General features: G+C 33.4%; 1 protein-coding gene across 1 annotated transcript; it reads left to right on the top strand.

Moving 5' to 3' along the window:
• The first annotated feature begins 2,810 nt into the window (after positions 1-2,810).
• LOC132746961 (COMM domain-containing protein 8-like) lies at positions 2,811-11,249 on the top strand. Its single transcript, XM_060736252.1, has 5 exons — positions 2,811-2,954; positions 6,271-6,426; positions 6,827-6,979; positions 7,696-7,851; positions 10,922-11,249. Exons 1-5 carry the CDS (start codon positions 2,892-2,894, stop codon positions 10,943-10,945), a joined length of 552 nt encoding a protein of 183 aa, XP_060592235.1. The 5' UTR covers positions 2,811-2,891; the 3' UTR covers positions 10,946-11,249.
• Positions 11,250-25,437: the final 14,188 nt, after the last annotated feature.

Here is a 25,437-nt window from a genome sequence, read left to right on the forward strand (position 1 = left end):
CTTGAGTTAACCAAAGGCATATTTGTACATTTAAGTCTTGTAATTATCCACAGACTTTAATTACTGTCTGTGATTAAACATCTATGAGGTAATTGAAAATCCAATCTTTAATTAAATTTTCCTTAAAGAAACAACAAACAAACAAACCAAGGCATGTTACTATAAACTTGTCGACAAAATAGAATGAAATTAGACCAACTCATAATCCTTACAACTTTTTATTCAAGACCTATTATTCTCAAGCGGAAGTGTATAATAACAATGATTTCAAAAAGCATAAATAAATGGTCAAAGGTAATAAAAATCAAGAAACTATCAGAATTAACGTTTTAAAATGCAATTTTTGTTGAAACAAGAGTCTCAAACCACAAAGCTTATATTATAAGACGCTTTCAAAACATAACATCTCTAATTAATGTATCAAAGAAAAGGTAAATACAAAAAATCAAACATTTAAAATGCCAAAATATTGGTTAAGCAATTTCAGTTAGTATTTTCCATTGCCCGGCCACTGTGTCTGAACCGCCTTCGTGGTCGAGGGGTTAAAGTCGATGACTTCTAATCCAGTTACATCTCTGGCGTTGGTTCGATCCCCGGGAGATGCTTTGGTAGTTTAGCGCGGAGGAAGGTAGTCTAGTACTAGTGTACTACCCGCCTATATGACTGAAATACTGTTGGGAAAGGCGTAAAATGAAACAAACAAACAAACTTGCAACAATAACCCGGCCAAATTAAATATATATTGTACCGAAAACAAAATCCGAGGCACCAAAGCCCTTAGCATTGTAATAATTTTGTTTCATAGTCTTTATGTTATGGTGACTAGCAAAGGTTCGAGACGCATATAGCTTTGACCTAAAATATGTTTAATCTTGTGACTCATTCAGTATGATATCCATACATTAAAAATATAAGAAAATCTGAAATTTGTTATATTGTTGTAGACAATCAAATCAATGCGACTAGCACTTTTGAGACAAAGATCATGTCCTATTTACAAGCAAGTCGATAGGTTGACACCACGAACCCGACTTATTATTGGCCTTTATCATTAACCTGTATTCTTTTTTTAAAAATGTTGAACCGATCTATCATCACACTTCAGTAATTGCAAAGTTCTTACTTTTAAATAACAGGAAAGAATCTTTTATGAAAAACACAGCCTATTGGTACCCTTGTAAATAAAATCCAACCAGGTAAACAGACAAATCTCATTCTCTTTGACTGTTGTGTTGGATGATGAACACTGTACGGCTCTGTCATTGGCTCACTTTGATGTCATATTTATATTGATGAACTTCCTTCTGTATTCAGGTCCCGAATTCACCTCTTTTCTGATGAGACCTTTGCCTTCACTAACATAAAGGCTTCCTTAATCTCTCGGATTTTGTAGGGGATGTTGAAAAGATGGAAAAGTCCGAAGCCAGTTAATTAGAGTATTTTTATTCAGATTAGATCCCCTTCACATTATCCAGAACATTCATCCAAAGACGAGCGATATATACAGTGAGCAGAGACCTTTATTACAGATTTAAATATATTTAATTTTAATGAACAGATTATTCTCCATTGTCATACGTAATTATAAAATGGATGCAAGTAGATCCTCGCTGGCATTCTCGTGATCAGCGCAGGCTATTTTTAAACTTACGCTGTTTTTGTCTCACGCCTTGGAACTAAAGCTTCCCAGTAATGTTGTTACTCTGCCTGGTCTTAATCAGTTCTAACAAGCGGTGGAATTAGTTGACATGTGTATTTACTTTTAACAATTTCTTTACTCGTACTTATAAATAAACATTTTAACAATTACTTGGATTCCCTCTAGTTTTCTCACTATCCTGATACTGCTCTTTTTCAAGGAGTATCCCCTCTAATAGACTGAGAAAATTTTGAAATCTGAGGTTGACAATGATGTCGACCATTTCCTTTGACTTTCTTATGCCTTTTACATCATTTATATACAATCATTTTAACTGACAATCATTACAAAATTCAAAACGACCGAATTCTTATACAAACCAACGCTTACGGAATTAAGTAAACAAGTTGCTTGAATTCTGTCGTGTTAACATAATGAAAAAAAATCAATATGAAGGAAAATAATCAAGTTTTGTTTTATTATTTTCTTTTGATGTTTTCCAAGTATTTAGCCAACCATGCAAATAGACCGTTTCGATGTTTAAGTCATTCAAGCATGTTAATCTACAAAGACACCAGCGAATGTTTTTATAGATGAAACTGACAAGAAAATATTCCATCCCAGTTTGAAAACGTAATGGGGGTTGGGATTGGGGGCTGCAGCTTTAAAAATTGAAGTTCGTCACATGTCACATGCATGCACTTTTTCTTCCTACAACACCCGCGAAATTGGTTGGTAGTACACATGGGTGAATATTAAAACAATTTTCCTTACATTTATGAGAAGAAAAAAAGACATGTAAAGTGGAATAAATTTAAAATAATAATAAGATAATTAGGCTGAAAAATGCATCATATAAACACCACAAAGTGCTGATAAAACTTCACAGAGGTTTCCTTACAGAACAGAAATGGTTTTTATATCTTCAATTTAAACTTAAATCTGTGTGTTTTCTTATAGGGTTAAGTGTTCCTGTTGTTCTATGTAAGAATCTCAAATTTTACGTTTTAGCGCTTTCAGACCCCAGTAGAGTTCCTTTACATTATAAAATATCTTCCAAAGGAATTTCTGAAATTGCAGACCTATCTGATTAAATAACAGAAAACGCAGAAATAAACTGTTTGTCGTTAGGTAGTTTTACAAAATGGTTGCCAGTCTATAGAGGTTATAACGCGGTAGTTCATTGGTTTATTTTAAAGATTACATCCAATCAAATAACTGTTTCTAATTTGACAACCACCTGACAGACAAGATGGCTGCCCCCATGGAAAATTTCGAGCTTTTGAAAAAAATTGAGATTAAATCTGCTGCAAATGTAATTGTTCAAATTAACAGATATTCTTTTCCATCATTCACACAAGTTCCTTGTTTTCCACTTAGAAGATTTATTGATTTTTCTTTTGATAAGGAAACACTTTGCATTTTTTGAAAATTAGTTGGTAGGTGTGTTCGATTTAAGTTTGTCTTGTTGCAATTTATGTAGCCTGGCAAGGAGATGACAGCTGATTTAGGGGAATATGTTTAAAGATAATTAGGGGACCCCACTTTAGCTTAGGGAATCAAGCATAGGCTAAGATGAATAGATGAATTTCTTGATGTTCAACAGTTCAATAAACATAGTTCCTTTTGTCGTTTTGACCAAGTCTCAATATTTTGACCGACGGATTTAATAATCTGATGTTACATAGATGTTGATCTTTATATCGGCGACCAGGTCTTTAATACGGGGAAGTCAAAGACCGGGCCCGCGAAGCGGGTCCGGGCTTTGGCTTGCCCGGCTATAGACTACACGTGTATATTTAAAAGAAAATCAAATAAAAAACATTTCAAAAATATATAGAATTCTATACCTATCAATGAAATTTTCAGTGTCAGTTCTACTCGGGCGCTGCCATTTACAATGTAACTCAATGATAAAAGGCGTGGTATTCCGATAACGGAACAAATCTCAACTTTTCGGATAAATAATAAACGTCGAGTGTTCCGAGTGAAAACGGAAGCGGTGCATGTAATACCGAATGACAATTTTAAAACGGAAAGAATGAAAGGAATTTTTTAACGACTTCCCCGTTCATAGGCTTTGCCTAATTTCATATTATGAAAAAGGCAAAGCCGCAAAGCGAGCTCGATTTATGTTTACCGTGAAATAGTAATATGAAATTAGGCAAAGCCTATGAACGGGGAAGTCGTAAAAAAATTTCTTTCATTCTTTCCGTTTTAAAATTGTCATTCGGTATTACATGCACCGCTTCAGTTTTCACTCGGAACACTCGAAGATTATTATTTATCCGAAGAGTTGAGATTTGTTCCGTTATCGGAATACCCCGCCTTTTATCATTGAGTTACATTGTAAATGGCGGCGCCCGACTAGAACTGACACTGAAAATTTCATTGATAGGTATAGAATTCTATATATTTTTTAATTGTTTTTTATTTGATTTTCTTTTAAATATACACGTGTAGTCTATAGCCGGGCAAGCCAAAGCCCGGACCCGCTTCGCGGGCCTGGTCTTTGACTTCCCCGTAATATGAAATTAGGTGCTACCTATGGTGCGGAAAACTCTTATGATTTATGATTTAAGCATAACATGTTTAGTGTACATGTTAACCAGATCTATCATGCAATTCGTTAATAAGTAAATGCCGTAAGCAGAAACGAATAAATTGGTGGTGTTCACCCTATTGGTGGTGTTCACCACTGCGCATGCGTCGGCGTTTGGGAAATCCCGTCCGCCATTTTCTGTTAATCTCTAATCACATATGTTGTTTTTACGTTATTTTTAATGTGCTAATTTATCAAAAAGGATTTAAAAGTAACTTTTTACATTTATCATCGTTACTATAGTTCTTATGAATGAAATGAATTTTTATTTTCTGATTTTGTACATCATTCTTTCACCGGAAGTGTCATTAAGCATGCGTCTGTTAGCAATAGTCTGAATTATGTAGACGCTCATTAAAAGCGCTGTGATATCTATATTTAGCTCAAAAGGATTTCAAAATGGCGGCGCCCAGTTAACTAAGGATTTTTTCACAGCTCATTAGGTATAGGATATATGTTTTTTTTTTAAATTTTCATTTACTTTTTATTTGATTTCATTTGAATTGATACACGTCATACATGTTATCTAAGAGCGCTACAGCCCTTGCGGGGCCTTTGGCCCCGCTCGGACTTTCCGCGTATAAAATAATCGTTCATTTTACATTTTCCGTTTTAAAATAGTCATTAGGTATTTTATATACTGCTTCCATTTATTCTGGTTCCCTGTCCTATTATGGTTCCCATAATATAAAACTAGGCAAAGCCTACGAACAGGGAAGTCAGTTAAAAAGTCATTTATTTTTCCGTTTTAAAGGTGTCATTTGGTATTTCATGCACCACTTCTGTTTTCAATCGGAACACTCAATGATTATTATTTATCTGAAAAGTTGCGATTGTCCGTTATTGGAATACCTCACCTTTTATCATTGAGTTACATTGAAAATGGCGGCGCCCAATTAGAACTGACAGTGAACATTTCATTGATAGATATAGAATTCTATATGTTTTTTAATTGTTTTTTATTTGATTTCCTTTTAAATATACATGTGTAGTCTAAAACCGGGCAAGCCAAAGCCTGGGCCCGCTTTGCAAAAGCCAAAGCAGGACACCGGCCAGTCTACGCTTCCGTTTTCAATCAAAATACCTTGCCTTTTATCGTTATCTTGTAATTCGAAAAGTTGCGATTTGTCAATTCAGTACTTTGGATGAAAGTTTTCAAAACCATCACTATCTAGCAGGTACTCCCGTAACCGTAAAGCTCGCTTTGCGAGCAGGCCCTTTGGGCCAGCTCTTCGAGCTTGCTATAATAAAAAGCCATTGCGCACAATCTTGGGCTACTTTTGACCCTACGGTAGACACAAATCTTTGGGCCAGCTCTTCGAGCTCGCTATAATAAAAAGCCATTGCGCACAATCTTGGGCTACTTTTGACCCAACGGTAGACACAAATCAATGCTGTAAGGTTTCATTCTAGTCAATGAAAGCTGACAAGAGTGTATGGTGGTGAGACACTAAAACTGAGCTGAATTTGTGGACATTGAAGTACACAATGTACCTAGTAGCTCATTCTTCTAAGGAGTTTGTTTCAAGTTCTCAAAATATCACCTTTTCAATGATATGGTATTGGCCTTTTTTACCTGACCTCCCAGATATGATGGCCCTGTTTTTCTTTAGTGTAGTTCAGTTAGTCTATGAAAAATCAAGATTCTTCAGCTCTTGATTTTACATCTTTAGAGTACAGATCTGGGCATGTTACCAGTCATGCACTTAAAGGGATAATTTTGAAGCACAAGATAATGATAATTACTTTCATGCAATTTCATGAAAAGACTAAAGACTACTAGGAAAAAAACATGAATTTGAGCTGAAAGTAGGCCATTGTAGTGTACCAAGGGAAAATGAACACATAAATGTACAATAACATGATAGACATAATGAACAAAGGGCCTGCCTTTCAAGCTGTTAGTTTCAAGTTTGTTGTAACATTGCATTTCATATCTTGAGAGTTACTTGCTCATCAATTTCATGAATTCTTTGCAAATATGAATGTTAACAGTTATTAACCTGTGTTACTTTCAATCATTTTGCAGTTGTTACACAGACTTGTAGATGGAACTTGCCACAGACCAAGACCAAGTTATGATGAATTTTCCAAAGTATGGTCGCTACAAGACTGGTGGACTCTAACTGATGCATATACCGATCTTTTCAAGGAAGCTGTGAAAAATACTTGGACCAAAGACATGGTTTGGCACCATATTATCACTTAATGTTATTTAACTTACAATTCAATCATGTGAAAACTACATGTATATAAATCAATAACAGTAAACAGGCTTACTAGTGCAGTTGTGAAAATGTCAAACAAACATCCTTTGTTGGCTCAGAGTGGAAATTAATATGATATTATATAAATTTTGTATTTGCTTGCAATGGAAACTTAAAATTAATTTATTTCAGTGGTTGAGTTAATCTTTACTTTGAACATACATTACTGCCGTGTCCATTCAACATTTTGAAGCTTGAGCATTTGCATACACACATTATACCCAGGGAATGTGCATAATCATGTTAAAAATATGTATTGCAGCACACAAAATCCTCTTCTTCTAAAATTACATTTTCCCCCTTGTATTTCTGTTATAGCTGCTTGAAAACCTAGAAGGCCTGGATGCAGATTATAAGTCAGTGATATTTGATGTTATTGACAGTAGAAGAGCTGATATCAGAGGACAATTGTTATGTGACAGTCATGCTATATCACAGGCTAATATGACTGATTTTGATTGGAAATTAAAGGTACAGTAAAAAAAAAAGTAATGTTCTTTTTTGTTGTTACACACAACAATCATAAGGATCAACAAATTTCATTTTAGAAAACTTTCTTTACACTGACTACACTGAGTGCACACCTACATTGATTATGCTGTACTACAATACAGCATGTAAAAACTGTGTGAAGGAATCAATTTTTCAGCTCCGTGGTCCAGAGCATTATGCAAACTTGTATGTAAACCTTTGTTTTGGAGTTCAGATCACACAAGAGCATTGTGTAAACATTTATGTAAGTTTGTAAAACTTCGTTTTGGAGTTCTACTCACACAGAGGATTTTTTGCTGCATTTGCATTGTTTTGTTCCAAATTCAAAGTTTAATGTAAATGTTTGCAAGATGTGGGTAAACCAGTTATTAACCGAAAGTGATTAGCCATATTGAATTCCTGCAGCCCGAGCAGTCTCTATACTGTTGGTAGCCCAACTTTTGTTAACTGATATCCCTTTAACTTGAATTATTAGTTTCATATACAAAGTAGAGAAAATCCATTACAAGTCCACACGTTCAGCTGGGTAAGGGTTAATAGAAATATGTTTGTATAAATTTGTGCTATTTACATCAATAAATTTGCTATCTGTCTTCAAGGCATGTTTTTGATACCTTGTTTTACCATCTGGTATCAGGTGTATGTTGCCCCATCACAACAGAGCTCCTTTTGAGTGAATGTTATTTCTTTTGTAGTTGGTGATGTCAAGTGATAAAATATCAAGTGTGCAAGAGCCAGTGCTCGCCCTGGATATGGAAGTGCAGACAACAGACGGAAGAAAAACAGTGTCAGTTGAATTGAATAAAGAACAACTTAGTAACATGATAAACAGTTTAGAGGGAGCTAACAAGGTAATGATTCATTTATTCACAAAGGTGAGTTTATCTCCCTTTATTTGATGTACATGCAGATAAGTGAATGTTTGTATTTTTTTCTCACTGAACAAGAAAAGAATGTGTTTTAGTGCATTGGCAGTAACAGATGTTTGTAATAAATCACTATTAATTTAACAAATGAGTTTTTCAGGAAAACTTGATGCATAGGTCATGAAATTAAATTTTGACTTAATCAGGCCTTGACATATAATTTACAATTACGTTTTGTTGAACATGATTTTAAAAAGCCCAACAACAATGATTTCTTGTGACTGAATTATATAGCAAAATTTTGTAGATTAATGATTTTCATCTCCAATCAAACCATTATGAAGACCAGACCAATGGCAAGTACATTGTGAAAGAACAATAACTCTACAATTTGTTTTAAATTATCTCCCTCTAAAGTACTTAAGGATAATCAAACTTGTTCAGAGAAAAAGATGACATGATTTAAAGGAAATTGATTACAAATTTCACACAGTGTTATATGAGAGCAGTGAGAGGAAGTCAAATACCATATTGCTACATATACCTTTATTACATAAAACAAAGGGCATGAGTGTAATAAAGCCATTTATTAAATTGATATTTCACTTGTGTAATAACACTTTGATGTGATATCATTTGCCTTATATACAAATAAAGTGTTTAAACGCACTTATGTTAACATTACACTTAAGCACACTTAAGCACATCAATGAAAGTGTCTCTTTTTTTTACTGTAAACATTGTTGTTTTGAATATGTGATCGATAGAACATTATATTTATGTAGATTCAATACTAAATGTATTGAACAAGTTGAATAAAATCATATTAAGTGAGCATAATATGATTTTATTCAACTCGTTCAATAAATTTAGTATTTAACCTATACTATACTCATTCAATATCCTCTTTTTAATTTTTCAATTATCTCCTCTTTAAAGGCACATTATGCCTCAGAAACTCTGGCAGAGTTTTAAAAAGTTTTTACACTTGTACACTTTTAATTTTCCACCACATTGGAATAGAAGACGAGAACGAATGTTTCAATCCACATATTTTATTGTCTAATTGTTCACATTTTAGGTTGTATGAACTTGTATCACTACTTTACTATATTCTATAATGTCCCCAAACATACAAATCAGAGCCAGAGCATAGTTATATTTAAACTAAAATTGTTATCACCAAAAAAGTATGAAAATCATGATTTGGAGTAAACCTAAAGAGTAATGATTTCCCGCCTTAACTATATGGAGCGATATTGTTATATAAGAAACATTTGGAGCAATTTAGAATTATGGAGCATGTCAATATGAACACAAATAGGAGTATTAATATGTTAAATCAACGAGTATTTCGTGGAATTCACGACAGAAACCAGTAAATTTCTAATTCTTTAAAAAGGTAAAAAATGTGTTATCGGGTAAATTATGTTTTGATAATGGATTTAGAGCATGTTTGATGTTACACATTTAACGAAAGTAGCGCTCAACATTCAAGAATATACCATTCAAGAATGTGTCATAATGGTAGAAAAATGTAAACAAATAGAGGAGTACATGTACTGTATTTTGACTTCCATACAAAATCAGTATGATTATACAATGTAGGCAGCATTATGTCTATATGGCCAATAGTTAACTTCTTGGACACCATTTCAAAATACCAAAAATAGAAGTTTTTGAGAAATGACAATGATAGCATTTCAGGGCATAATGGGCCTTTTATTACAAAGCTATAATTTATGGTTGGTATAATTATGAAGAATATTAAGCCAGCAACATGATTTTGATTCTCTTTTAGTCTTATAAAATATAATGTTTTACTTTTTTAATTTCTCATTTATTTTCAATTGCTTTCATAAAGATTGTTTTTACACCCCCCCCATCCTCTTCCCATCAATTAAAGGTCATGCCAAGGATAATTATTAATCTAGATTTTGATGTGTTGATAATTGAAAAAAAAGATAATTTATATGTCATATTTGTCATAGAAATATCATTGAAACACCTGCTACCTTAATGTGAGCCGTGTCATGACTAAACCAACATAATGGCTTTGCGACCAGCATGGATCCAGACCAGCCTGCGCATCCGCGCAGTCTGATCAGGATCCATGCTGTTCGCTTACCAACTCTATTACAAGTACAGCAACATGGATCCTGATCAGACTGCGCAGATGCGCAGGCTGGTCTGGATCCATGATGGTCACAAACCCATTATGTTGGTTTTGTCGTGACACGGCTCATGTATTCTTATATTTCTCCCTGTATATTATGTGTCTTCTAATTTCGGTACATTTTATTCTGATAAATTTCAAGCCTTTAGAACTGCAAAATCATTATAAATCATTGGGCTCTAATTTTTGTGATTTTCCTGGATAGGTCAATTCACAAATTTAATAAGATTTGACAGAAGTTTATTGGGTCTGCTGTAAGATTATTTTTGCATTACATTATTTGCATGTAACTTATTTTTGTAAAAATGTTCTATACAAGACCATTTAAATTTTAATTGATTTATTCAAATAAGGCCATTTATTACATGGACTGCGGATTTTGCGACTCTGTAAAAATGATATTGCAAAGCCATGCATATATTTTTACACGACATCATTTACATTTTACAAACATTGTGTAAAGACGTGCTAAATGTTAGCATTACATAATAGGACCTTCGATAGAATATGGTTCATTACTGAATTTATTGAACTTGTTGAATAAATTAATATTTTGTTGCCAGAGTCTCGGATAATATAATTTTATTTAACACTTTCAATAAATTCAGTATTGAACCTTCACTCATTCAATATCATCTATTTATTCAAACAAACATATTTTCTTATGTACACTTTTAACCTTTTTTGTTCACCAAAAATCAAACCATATGCCTGTATAAAACTGTTTCCAAAAAAAGCACCATTTATGAAAAAAATAAAAATGAATAAATATACGGATTATATATTTGATTTAACTGAAATAAGATTAAGTCTGTTAAGATAACAATGTACACATAATATATTATATATTATGTTTATTATTTTCTTATTTTATTACAGGCCTTGGTGCAGTTGAAGTCGTGACCTGTATACTAGTTAGGTCTATATGGGGCCAGCAGTATTCAACATTCAACAATATGTGCTAGAGACACTATCTTCCCATTAATTGTGCAATAAATTATATTTTGTTATAAATAATTGTTATATCAATATATGATAATTCTGATTTTAGTTTGTGAATACATTGTATATGAAATTGATGTAATTGTGTAAATAATTGTAAGAGAATTATTTCTTTACTGAATAAGTGTGCATATTTGTTTTTGTTATTCTAAACAAATGTTGTTATTTGATTGTTTGTGAACACATTGATGGACCATTGTTTCAAAGTTATACTTTTTTTTTTTTTTTTTTTCCTTTTTTACCTTTGATTTTTTGGTAAATGTCCATTTACTCAGACATTATCAAAGTTATTCACTTTAACCTTGGTATATCTCATAGGTATCATTTTCAAAGTTATGTCTCTTTAATCCAAATTATTTTTTTGCATAGTTATGCCCTTTTTTTTCATAAATTTCCTTTTTGCCACTGGTTGATTGATCAAAAACTATTAAAGGTATTCATTTCAGACATGCAATACTTGATCACTTTCAAAATTGGAACACATTTCAGAAAAGCAGGTTATCTTATTTTTCATTTTTGCTCAGCTTAACCCCATTTTCAACTTTAAGTTTCGTTTTTAATGTACAAACACTGTCAAAGAAATTCATATTCAACTTTTAATTATTAAGAGGTATCAAGGGGTTGCCTAATTACTTATATATCTTATTGTCAGCAATTTTCATTTCTACCTAAATTATTTTGATTTGGACAGCTATATGAAATGATTTATCTATAAATAACATAGTTATCCTTTAGAAAAACTGAAGGCTGCTTTAATTATTTTGTTTTAGTTACATGTATTCTAGTTTATTTGCATGACTTTCAAAGCAAATCAGCTGTAATATGATATCGGGCAATACATGTCTATATGTATTATTGTATATGACCTTGGCTGTTCAATATTTCTCTACTCTAATAACAACTACTGTATATCAGGTTATTTTCATGTACGGCTAATTTCCCGATTATGGCAGAAATCTAATTTAAGCGAATCCAATTTTACAATTTTGTTGTGAAATTTATATTTGTTGTATGCAAATATCGCAAAAATTAGGTAGCCATGAAAAAAAACCTGATATACGGTAAAAAAAATTAAAATATAAAATGATTGATAAAAACTGATATTAATTTTGTGACCTAATGAGGCAGATGTTTTGTTAGTAAGATTTCATTTTAAGTTGCTTTGTTTATATAGCAGTAAGTATTTGAAATACAGTTCTACACAGCTGAGGATGATACTCTTATAAATCTGATATCTATAAAATGGTTGATTACTCATGGCCTGTCTACATTGAAACCTTATGTGACGCAGCATGTCATTATACAAAAAATGTTAAGATGTATCAATTTAGCAAAGAGAAGACAAAACAAAATAAAACTTGTGAACTGTAAATAAATTTTGTGTAACATATGTTACAATTTAAAGTACATTCTAATGTGAACATAGAAAATAAACATATGAAAAAAATGATATTACATATTGCTTGATTTTTAAATCCATTTGAATTAACTTCCAACTTCAAACACTACAACAGCTTGATATTGAGTGCTCACTTATAGATTTATTCCTTTTTTAGCTCGACTAGTCGATAAGTATAAGCAGAGCTAATTTAGTGAACCAAGCGTCTGCATAACCACTTATGTTAAAGTTTTTGTTACACCTCAAACATTTTCAAAGTCCATTGACATATGGCTTAACCTGTAGACAGGAGGAGGTAACTCTATCAAGCATTTTGACAGAATTATGCCCTTTTTTCCACTTAGAATTTGCATTAAAGTTTGCATACCACCTCAGATATTTTCATATTCCATTGACATCTGGCTTTGCAACAAGTTGAAATTTTATACACTTCTTTGTGAGGATAATAGGACTCTCTTCAAGGCCTATAACTGTAACATGGATTTAAAGAAAAATTAGGCCATTTTGTTAACATACAAAATTTTACATTATTAAGACTCTTACTATCAAGTACATAGAATAGTCGAGCATGCTGTCCTACCGACAGCTCTTGTTTCACACATTATTTCAAGCACAAGCATCTTGGTAGAATTAAAAACCTGTTTGCTATCTGTAATTCAAGTATTGCTTCCTTACATAAAGTAATTCAAGTATTGCTTCCTTACATAAAGTAATTCAAGTATTGCTTCCTTACATAAAGTAATGCAAGTATTGCTTCCTTACATAAAGTAATTCAAGTGTTGCTTCCTTACATAAAGTAATTAAAGTATTGCTTCCTTACATAAAGTAATTAAAGTATTGCTTCCTTACATAAAGTAATTAAAGTATTGCTTCCTTACATAAAGTAATTCAAGCATTGCTTCCTTACATAAAGTAATTAAAGTATTGCTTCCTTACATAAAGTAATTAAAGTATTGCTTCCTTACATAAAGTAATTAAAGTATTGCTTCCTTACATAAACTTTAAAGTAATTAAAGTATTGCTTCCTTACATAAAGTAATTCAAGCATTGCTTCCTTACATAAAGTAATTAAAGCATTGCTTCCCGACATATAGACAATCAAGCATTGCTTCCTTACATGAAGTAATTCAAGCATTGCTTTCTCACTTAAAGTAATTCAAGCATTACTTTTTCACATAAAGTAATTCAAGCATTGCTTCCTAACATAAAGTAATTAAAGTATTGCTTCCTTACATAATGATAAAGTAATTCAAGTATTGCTTCCTTACATGAAGTAATTCAAGTATTGCTTCCTTACATGAAGTAATTCAAGTATTGCTTCCTTACATGAAGTAATTCAACATGAAGTAATTCAAGTATTGCTTCCTACATGGAGACAAAGGTCTAGATTTGTACCGACAGCCGAGCAAGGCACATTATTTAGCAATCTTAACCACTTTGCTGCAGTGCACTAAAATCTGATGTGCTTGACTTTTATAAAACAAGATTAAGGCATTTCATAATTATTGCTGAAATTGATGAATAGCCAATGTTACTATTGAAAAGATATACAATGTGTATTTAGTAATGAACCTTATCACATAAACCGCAGAGCAGGAGTGTAATAAAGCCATTTAATAAAAACGATATTACACTAGTGTAATAACACTTTGATGTGACATCATTTGCGCTATATATAAACATAGCATTAAAGCGTGCTAATGTTAGTGGTACACTATAGGTGCCTCATTGAAAAAATACTCATTTTTATCAGTTAACTGTTCTTATTTTATATACGTGATAAAAAGAATATTATATTTGCCTAGATTCAGTACTAAATTTATTGAACTTTTTGAATAAAACAATATTATGCTCACCAAAGGCCCCCATAGTATGATTTTATTCAACTTGTTCAATAAATTTAGTATTAAACTACACTCATTCAATATCTTTTTTTATGCCATATACAACTGGCATAATCTTGTAGAGATAGAAAAAGAACTGTTGAGGCAAAGAGATACCTCCACACACAACTTCGACGGAATTTATGTAACGGCATTTTACCTTTCGCAGGATCCCCTAGTCAGTGACCCAGGTTTAGTTCCCAGCACTGCCATGTTAGTAATGATTTTTCAACAGGAGTGCATTCAAAGGACTGCAAAAACTTTAAAACCATGGTAACTTTGCATATATCAAATTTAATCTCTATTTTTTAGGCACTTTTTTACTTTAGATACCCAGTTGAAAGCTCTTCCAAGTAATTTCTATAATGGCTTTCCTTGAAATAAAAGCCTAGTACTGAAAAATACCAACTATTTATGATAAGTTTTTAGCCACTGAAATTAAAGTTTCGATAAAGGGACCCCTTTAAAATTTCAGGAAATCCATCATGAACTGTAGGAGTAGTGATCACACGTTTTCACATGTGTGGACTGCTCAACCAAAAACCTGATGATCTTCTATTTTTGTTAACGGGGATATAAGAACACATTAATTCAAGACAAACAAGCATCATGTACTTTTAAACTTTTATTTGGTCCCAAACTTAGCAATTAACAAATATGTACACACATCTTGACTAGAGTTTGCTAAGAAATAACAGTGAAAAAAGAAAAAACAACCTAGAAGTATTAACAGGTAAGGCTGAAAATAATACTGAATGTTAGGTAACGATGAAAATGCAAACATGTTATAACGTTAGTACAATAGTAATCAAAGCTTATTTCAGCTGTTTTAATGTCAAAATTTAGATGGTGAATTTTTCCTTAACTTCAGATTTGCAAAAAATAAAAATCTGCTTGTTCAGCAAAATAATAATTTTGAAATTAAAGGGGAATAATTCTGTCACATGTTGACACATTAAAACACTAGATATTCTTCTCAACTAATTACTTATCACAATAAACAGTTTAAATTTATTATAACCAGTTTTTAAATTCTGTCTAAATCTAAATACTTATCACAGAAAATCTATGGAAGTCAAATAACTTTGCTCAAATAATGCTAACAAAATTGGAGATAAAAAATCTCATCATAAAAACATGGTACAACTAGAGCCGTCAAATACCCCAATCTTCTCTATGACATAGGATACTGTGTATTGCAATTCATCATTACATTTTTAAAAGAAAATATTTGAAAAAAAAAAAAGACATCGGAAAAGTACAGGATTTTAGGTGCAGACACAAAATGTTCAAATTTTGACCTTTAAGGGTGACCTTGACCCTGAACAGTGGCAGTCTGGGTTCTGCACATTGCCAAGGCAAGTTTGAAGACAATATTTCATGGGGTTAAGGATTTATAAAGTAGCCATAAAATTGTCTGAAAATTTACCTTAACCCTTAAAGCGTGGCCTTAATTATGAGACAGCACAGCTGTGGCATAAATTTGTTAAGGTGAAAATTTGAGCTCAGTTTAAAGAAAATCCTTCAAGGGGTATATAAAGCAGACGTAAAGGAGACAGACAAACTGACCAACTGACCAGACAAGGTGATTTCAATGTGACCCCTTCCACATTATGTGGTGGGGGTAAAGTTAGATTTAAGTTTGTTGTAGAGATCTCAAATACATTTTTCTTCTTCAAAAAAATGATATTGTTAAGTTAATCTTACCCAGCAAATACACCGCTTTTACAACTTCATTAGGGAGCAACCAACTCTTTATATCTTAATTTCAAGTTTTAAAACCACAGCTTTAACACTGACAAAGTGTTTTCAAGACATGGAAACAACAAACTTAACTAGAATTGTGCCTATGGCACGGATGCCTCAACATTTTCTGTTTTGAGAAATCAAAGACTAACAGTAGGACGGAAAATGGGTGATCTAACTTCCACTTTCTAAAATATAACACACAAACTTTTAACATTCAAGTTCCAATAATATCTAGAAACATAAAACGTATTTAGCATTTTGTCAACTATAGGAATGACTATTCTGGCAAAAAAAAATTCTAACAGTAAACCCTTCTAACATCAAAGAACCAATTTTCTCAAAAATAAAATAAATTGTCAAAATGCAATACAGTTTTATGAAACTTATTCTACCGATCCTGTATGTATATTGCATATGTGAGAGCTGTCCAAAATAGTCATGGACAATTACTGTATAACAAAAATATATTACTAAAGCTTACAATAATTTTGCATAGTGTATCTTCATTAATTTGAAACACTGTAAATATCAAACATCATTTCAAGAAAAAAGCATTAATATATATCATTTTGCAAACATCAATGGTTAAAAAAAAGAGAAGACTTTATATTTCAAAGAAGTGTAATGCTGATGCTTAGGCAAGTACAAATGCTCTCTTGTAGAACAGTCAAGCTACAAAATCAAAGTATAAATCAAATATAGTCAGATAACTCAAATAACTATTTACAATCATGTTATAACAATACCAAATGATAAATGGCAAACATCTGACAAAGAAAAAAAGAGAACTAGAAATGTGTCATCATGCCACGGATGCCCCCGCATGCAGCCAAAATTTCAGATGTTATAATATTTAGTTCCAAATTTGTTTGCACAAATTATTTTTTTCATTTTAAGTTCAAAGCCCTTAAAACTTTTCAATGTTAACACAAACCATTTTCATACAATGTTCAAGGCACTGAAATTATTCAGTCTAAACCTTTTGAAAATAGCATATTTCATATTTGTAGCCAAAATAATGGCTACATTCATTTCAGTGCTGAAACTGAAAGTTCAAAATTTTTCCAACATTCAAGAAAGATAAGTTTGTCCAAAATCATTGAACCACGACCAAATTCAAACTTAAACTGCTTATTCCTAAGATGTATCTATATTATTTTCAAAGTGAAAGGGACATAACTCTGCCAAAAAGTCATCGAACCATGACCAAATTCAAACTTGACCTGCCTATTCCTTTGACATATCCATATGTCAAATTTGAGTAGTTGGGTAGATAATGAACAGAAACTGTAAATTTCATATTATTTTCAAAGTAAAAGGGGCATTACTCTGCCAAAAATCATTGAACCGTGACCAAATTCCAACTTGGCCTGGGCATTTCAAAAATATATCCATATGTCAAATTTGAGTTGAATGTGTTGAATGTGTTGTACCGTTGGGGAGATAATAAACAGAAACTGAAAATTTCATATTATTTTCAAAGTGAAAGGGGCATAACTCTGCCAAAAATCATTCAACCATGACCAACTTTGAACTTGACCTGCGCATTCCTGTGACGTATCCATATGTCAAGTTTGAGTTAAAAGTGTTGTACCATTGGGGAGATAATGACCGGAAACTGAAATTTCATATTATTTTCAAAGTGAAAGGGGCATAACTCTGACAAAAAATCATTGAACCATGACCAAATTCGAACTTGACCTGTATTTTCTCACGATATATCCATATGTCAAATTTGAGTTGAATGTGTTTGTACTGTTGGGGAGATAATGAACGGAAACTGAAAAATTTCATATTATTTTCAAAGTAAAAGGGGCATAACTCTGCAAAAAATCATCGAACCATGACCAAATTCGAACTTGACCTGTATTTTCTCATGACATATCCATATGTCAAGTTTGAGTTGAATATGTTGTACCATTGGCGAGATAATGAACGGAAACTGAAAATTTCATATTATTTTAAAGTAAAAGGGGCATAACTCTGCCAAAAATCATCGAACCATGACCAAATTCGAACTTGACCTGTATTTTCTCACGACATATCCATATGTCAAATTTGAGTTGAATGTGTGCAACCGTTACTAAGATAATGAACGGAAACTGATGATGACGGAATGACAGAATGACGGAATGACAGAAGGACGGAACAGGGTAACACTATATGCCCCGGCCATTACATGGCGGGGGCATAAAAATAAGATATAATGTATCACTGTTACAAGAGCCACAGCTGGCGGGGCAACGCTCGACTTTTTACTTGTTCTAAAAGCAAAATAAATGCTTTAAACAAATCTATAAAAGGAAAATTAAGGGAAAATTTTCTTTTTGGTTTTTTCTTTTTTCATCTTAATTAATACAGTTACACTTGTTGTTGTCTAAGTATGAATCATTTCCATAAATAAATAACAAAGTTAAGAAAATATAAGCATAATTCAATCATTTAATAAAGGTCAAGATCATATTTAAATTATTCAACATGTCCCTTTGGTCACAAGTCCTGTTTTATCCATATATAAATCAAATCTGTAATAACAAAATTATGACAATTTAACCAAATTCAATAATTTGACCTTCAATTATAGCAAAAATCTGTGAAAATTCAATAATTCAACCTTCAAGGTCATTTATGAGCAAAGGTGAAGGTCTGTCTGGTTATCTTAAAGGCTATCCTAAAAGATAATTATGTTCAACTTTGAAGATATTATCCATTCAAAAATAACAAAGTTATAGCCACTTTTTAATAGTAAAAATCAAACAAAATTTAGACATTTAACCTGGGTCAAGGTCATTCATAAATGAAGGTTAAGTTTAGTGTGATCAACTTAAAGGTCTTGTCACCAAGGTTGTTGTGGCCATGTCTGAAGACAATACACCAAGAACTTAAAAAGTATGATGGGGTTTGCGGACTGCAACGCCACCATGACTGTAACAATACCTCTATTTTTTTCTTTGAAAAACAAAACAAAAAACCCCCAAAAAGATGAGCTTAAAATAACAAACTTAATTTAACCACTTCTTTTCATTGTAATATAGGAGAGAGCTGCCTAGCCTACTAACATAACAATTAATATAACCTTTACAAGTTTGCATAACTATTTTACATAACATGCACTATAATTTATTAGAAGCTGTCAAATTGTTTAAGTGATTTACAGCATGAAGATGGAAGATTTATTCTTGCATATCAGACTGGCGTTTCCGTTAGTTTTACCCATGCCGGAAATTTCATCTGGCATGGGGGGTTCCAGATGAGTCGCGTGCTGTACAATGGCACGATAAAGATGACGTCATTTTACCGTTATGAATGATTTTGTAATTCATACGCTGTTGAATGAAAGTAGTTACGGTTGTAATGATATAAATTTTCATTGAAAATAAAGATAAAGAATTTAAAATATAATGGAATATGGTAGAATATGCAAGAAAAAATATCTGACATATGTTTGCGGTTCGGATCAGAATATCCGTCCCTCGGTCACCCGCCCATGGGCGGTAACTCGGCAAGCCTCGTTACCGCCCAATGGGCGGATCACCTCGGGACGGATATTCCGATCCGTACCGCAAAATATGACAGATATTATTATTCTGGCAGAGAGTACAAATTGCTTTGGTATCCATACTGGAATAGAATTCAATCATTTCTTTGTTTATTGAGTAGACACTTTAACCCATTGCTTCATGAGCATTTTGTGAAAAATGGCTGTTTTCATTGAAAAGTCTCCCGTTACAAGTTCAAATTGCTATAATACTATAAAAACTGCTTCAACACTAATCAAACTTGGCACAAATGTTGACTGGACCATTGCCCTTGCAACAACATGCTCAGGCTTAAATTTTCTGTTACCATGGCAACGAGGGGACATCTCAAAATTGCCAAAAATCACTATTTTGCGTTGATTTTTTCCATCAAAATTGATTTCAAAGTGCTGCAACTTCTCAATGGATTGAGATAGAGTCAAATGCTTTTCAGCGTTGCTTACACGTTACCTTATGATCAATCTGGGGTCATTTACAGCCTCTCACAAGCCCAAAATTTTCTTAAATTAAGATATATTGTGTTGTAGTTTGTGCTTTTATTTGAACAAACTTGGTAGACACTCACTAGAAGATGTTTCCTGCCAAATATCTAAGCTCTAGCTCTTATGGTTTCTTAAAAGAAGATATTTAAAGTTTTTTCTTTTGGTTGCCATGGCAACCAGAGTTCTGCATGGAATTAAATTCTTTGAACAATTTTTAAAGGTGACCACCAAAGGAACATTCCTATGAAGTTTGGATGAAATTGGCTCAGTGGTTTATGAGGAGATGTCATTTAAAGCAAAAGTTTACGGACGGACGGACGACGGACGAAAAGCGATCACAAAAGCTCACCCTGTCACTTTGTGACAGGTGAGCTAAAAATAATATTAGGAACAAACCGACAAACCAACATGTAAGAATCAAGTGTCCATGTCAGGACTTAAACCACAGATTTAAGGAGCAGCAATTATCAGTTAACAATATTTATTAACCAGTCAACCATACTATCAGAGACCTAACAAAATTAATGTTACAAGACAAATTTCTGAATTTGTCTTTTTTTTAAATAGAAACAAGAGGGCCATGATGGCCCTGAGGTCGCTCACCTGTATATAGGCCCCCCCCACCCCCCCCCCCCCAAATGTTGCAGGGCCAATTTAACCCCAGGGCTTTTATTTGAACAAACTTTGTAGACACTTACTAGAAGATGTTTTATGCTTAATATCTAAACTCTAGCTATTTGAGTTTTTTCAAAGAAGATTTTAAGTTTTTGCTATACACATATAAAGAAAATCAATGACCCCGGGGCGGGGCCAATTTTGACCCAAGGTCTTTTATTCAAACAAACTTTGTAGACACTCACAAAAAGATGTTTCATGCTTAATATCTTAACTCTAGCTATTTGGGTTTTTTCAAAGAAGATTTTTTAAGTTTTTGCTATACACATATAAGGAAAATCAATGACCCAAAGGGCCGTGCCAATTTTGACCCAAGGCCTTGGATTTGAACAAACTTGGTAGACACTTATTAGAACATGTTTCATGCTAAATATCTTATCTCTAACTCTTTTGGTTCTTTAAAAGAAGATTTTTTAAGTTTTTACTATATGCATATAGGGAAAATCAATGACCCCCTGGGGCGGTGCCAATTTTGACCCCAGGGCTTTTATTTGAACAAACTTGGTAGACACCTATTAGAACATGTTTGATGCTCAATATCTTAACCATAGCTCTTTGAGTTCTTTAAAAGAAGATTTTTTAAGTTTTTACTATATGCATAAAGGGAAAATCAATGACCCCCCGGGGCGGGGCCAATTTTGACCCCAGGGCTTTTATTTGAACAAACTTGGTAGACACCCATTAGAACATGTTTCATGCTAAATGTCTTAGCTCTAGCTCTTTGGGTTCTTTAAAAGAAGATTTTTTAAGTTTTTACTATATGCATATAGGGAAAATCAATGACCCCCCCAGGGCGGGGCCAATTTTGACCCTAGGGCTTTTATTTGAACAAACTTGGTAGACACTCACTAGAAGATGTTTCATGCCAAATATCTAAGCTCTAGCCCTTATGATTTTTAAAAGAAGATATTTAAACTTTTTTCTTTCGGTTGCCATGGCAACCAGAGTTCTGCATGGAATTAAATTCTTTGAACAATTTTAAAGGTGACCACCAAAGGAACATTCCTGTGAAGTTTGGATGAATTGGCTTAGTGGTTTATGAGGAGATGTCATTTAAAGAAAAAGTTTACGGACGACAGACGGACGGATGGACGCCTAACGAAAAGCGATCACAAAAGCTCACCCTGTCACTTTGTGACAGGTGAGCTAAAAAGTATGATACATGATAAAAACTCAACTGCGGTTGGCTCTAACTACTGATCTCTCGAAAAAATTTGAACTGTCCCTCCAGGTTCCAGATTAATCTAGAATGGGAATTCAGTTATTGTGCATGGGCATTCAAACTAGAATTCCCCAGGTGTTGCTTGTAAGTGTCGCAAGTTCTCTAATGTAACTTAAAACAACAGACAAAACTTTAAAACATATTAATCGCTGTATTATTGTAAATGCTGTTTTACATAGAAAACAAATGTTTCTCTGATTGATGCAGTAACATAGATGCTTAACTGAGAAAAAAAAGACCGTATGCCTGGATGATAAGGGCCAGAAAACTGCTAGGAGCCGGAAACTGCTAGTAAACCAGTACATAAATCCTTTTTCCAGTCTACGAAATCAGCGTCAAACAAAACATATACTTTGAAAAAGAAACGGGGGTAAGAAATAATATCTTTTGAACTAAAATTCACTCAAAACCAACATTATTTATCCAATTTTTGCGCAAAGGATGAGCGTACTACATTCCATAATGATTGACAATAAAAACAAGAGGGCCATGATGGCCCTGAGGTCGCTCACCTGTATATAGCACCCCCCCCCCCCCCCCCGGGCAAATTTTTACCCAAGGGCTTTTATTTGAACAGACTTGGTAGACACCCATAAGAAGATGTTTCATGCTAAACATCTAAGTTCTAGCTCATTGGGTTTTTTAAAAGAAGATTTTTTAAGTTTTTACTATACACATATAGTTAAAAACAATGACACCCCTGGGGCAGGGCCAGTTTTGACCCCTGGGCTTTTATTTGAACAAACTTTGTAGATATTTACTTAAAAATGTTTCATGTATAATATCTAAACTCAAGCTATTTGGGTTTTTTCAAAGAAGATTTTTAAGTTTTTGCTATACACATATAAGGAAAATCAATGACCCCCGGGGCGGGCCAGTTTTGACCCCAGGGCTTTTATTTGAACATACTTGGTAGACACCCATTAGAACATGTTTCATGCTAAATATCTTAGCTCTAGCTCTTTGAGTTCTTTAAAAGAAGATTTTTTAAGTTTTTACTATATGCATATAGGGAAAATCAATGACCCCCTGGGGCGGGGCCAATTTTGACCCAAGGGCTTTTATTTGAACAAACTTGGTAGACACTCATTAGAAGATGTTTCATGCTAAATATCTTACCTCTAGCTCTTTGGCTTCTTAAAAAGAAGATTTTTTAAGTTTTTACTATATGCATATAGGGAAAATCTATGACCCCCTGTGACGGGGCCAATTTTGACCCCAGGGCTTTTATTTGAACAAACTTGGTAGACATTCACTTGCTGATGTTTCATGCCAAATATCTAAGCTCTAGCTCTTACGGTTCTTTAAAAGAAGATTTTTTAAGTTTTTACTATATGTTTATTGGGAAAATCAATGACACCCCGGGGCGGGGCCAATTTTGACCCCAGGGCTTTTATTTGAACAAACTTGGTAGACATTCACTAGAAGATATTTCATGTCAAATATCTAAGCTCTAGCTCTTTGGGTTCTTTAAAAGAAGATTTTTTAAGTTTTTACTATATGCATATAGGGAAAATCAATGACCCCCTGGGGCGGGGCCAATATTGACCCCAGGGCTTTTATTTGAACAAACTTGGTAGACATTCACTAGAAGATGTTTCATGCCAAATATCTTAGCTCTAGCTTTTACAGTTCTTTAAAAGAAGATTTTTTAAGTTTTTACCTTATGCATATAGGGAAAATCAATGACCCCCCGGGCCGGGGCCAATTTTGACCCCAGGGCTTTTATTTGAACAAACTTGGTAAACACTCACTAGAAGATGTTTCATGCCAAATATCTTAGCTCTAGCTATTTGGGTTCTTTAAAAGAAGATTTTTTAAGTTTTTACTATATGCATATAGGGAAAATCAATGACCCCCTGGGGCGGGGCCAATTTTGACCCTAGGGCTTTTATTTGAACAAACTTGGTAGACACTCATTAAAAGATGTTTCATGCCAAATATCTAAGCTCTAGCTCTTACGGTTCTTTAAAAGAAGATATTTAAAGATTTTTCTTTCGGTTGCCATGGCAACCAGAGTTCTGCATGAAATGGAATTCTTTGAACAATCTTGATAGAGCTTCATACAAAGAGTATTCCTGCCAAGTTTCATTAACATTGGCCTTGCGGTATCATAGAAGATGTCCTTAGAATATTTAAAATGTGGACGGACGACTGACGACGGACGCCATTTGGTTGGCCATCCTAAAAGCTCACCTGCACTTTGTGCAAGGTGAGCTAAAAATAAAGAAATTCATTTTAAACCCAGGATAAAACATGCCAATTTTCACTCCTGGGTCATTGTTTATCTTACTTTTATATGGGTCCACTGAGCAATGCTACACACCAATTATCTAGACCCCAAGCATTTTAGTTTCATATAAAATACTTAAATATAGCCTATATAAATCAAGTGACCCCGGTTTTGATCTGAGGAAGTCTGCACTGAGATATGAAAACGTGTGTGCAAAAAAGTGAAAAAATAAAAGAAAACAACTATTTACATCTATAGCATCCCTCACATTATTTATGCAAAATTACATCCAACAAACAACTTAACAAGATACTTTCTGGCCTGAGATTAATGCCATCAGAAATAGTTTTTTTTATTAACAAAATTAAAAAAAACCCAAAGTACAAGGAGGCCATTGGTCCAAAAGCGCTCACCTTATGGCAGAATGGTATAACATTCTCTATATACACACAAGTAGTTATGACATAGACGAGGTTTTAGTGGTCAAGGCCCAAGTGAACTTGACCCCTTACACCGACTGACCTCAAAAACAATAGGATTAATCTACTAGTCAAGACTAACTTTCACATCAAATCTTAAGACAATAGACCCTTGTTGTTTAAGAAGAGAAATGTTTACTATATACATAGAGGGAAAACCCATGACCCCCTAGGTCTGGGCTTATTTTGAACCCAGAAAAACATAGTAGAGGTTAACTTGACAATGTGTCCTGTAAAATATTTAAGATTTAGTTTTGGCTTTAATGTATACAAGTCCTATAAAGAAAGCAAATGTTCCTGGGAAGAGCTATTTTGACCCATGGGCCATAACCACCAACCTTGGTTTAGCACAAGATGTTTCATGTAGTGGTGGCATGGCCAAGTGGTTAATGCGCAGGACTAGTAATTCAAGAAATGTTAGTGTGTGGATTAAAACCCCGCCAGGGGCAAGCCATTGTTTCCTTGAGCAAAAAACTTTACAATATTTGCTCAATACTGGTTGGTTCCAGGAAATGATTCTGAAGTGTGTCTATAAGCTTATAGCTTCCTACACAATCAAACTAGAATAAATTTTGTATAAGGTAAGGTTTTTCCCCAAAGACAGGGCAAAAGTTGCCGTTCAAGATATAATTTTAGAAACTTTAAGAGATGTTATATACCTCAAACTAAAGCTCTAAGCCTAATAAGATATTTTCAAAATTCTTTTTTGTCCCTATGACCTACTTATGCAAC

The sequence above is a fragment of the Ruditapes philippinarum genome, unplaced genomic scaffold (assembly GCF_026571515.1).
Source record: "Ruditapes philippinarum isolate M1 unplaced genomic scaffold, ASM2657151v2 ctg2892_1_1_1_1, whole genome shotgun sequence".
NCBI classification, from domain to species: Eukaryota; Metazoa; Mollusca; class Bivalvia; order Venerida; family Veneridae; genus Ruditapes; species Ruditapes philippinarum.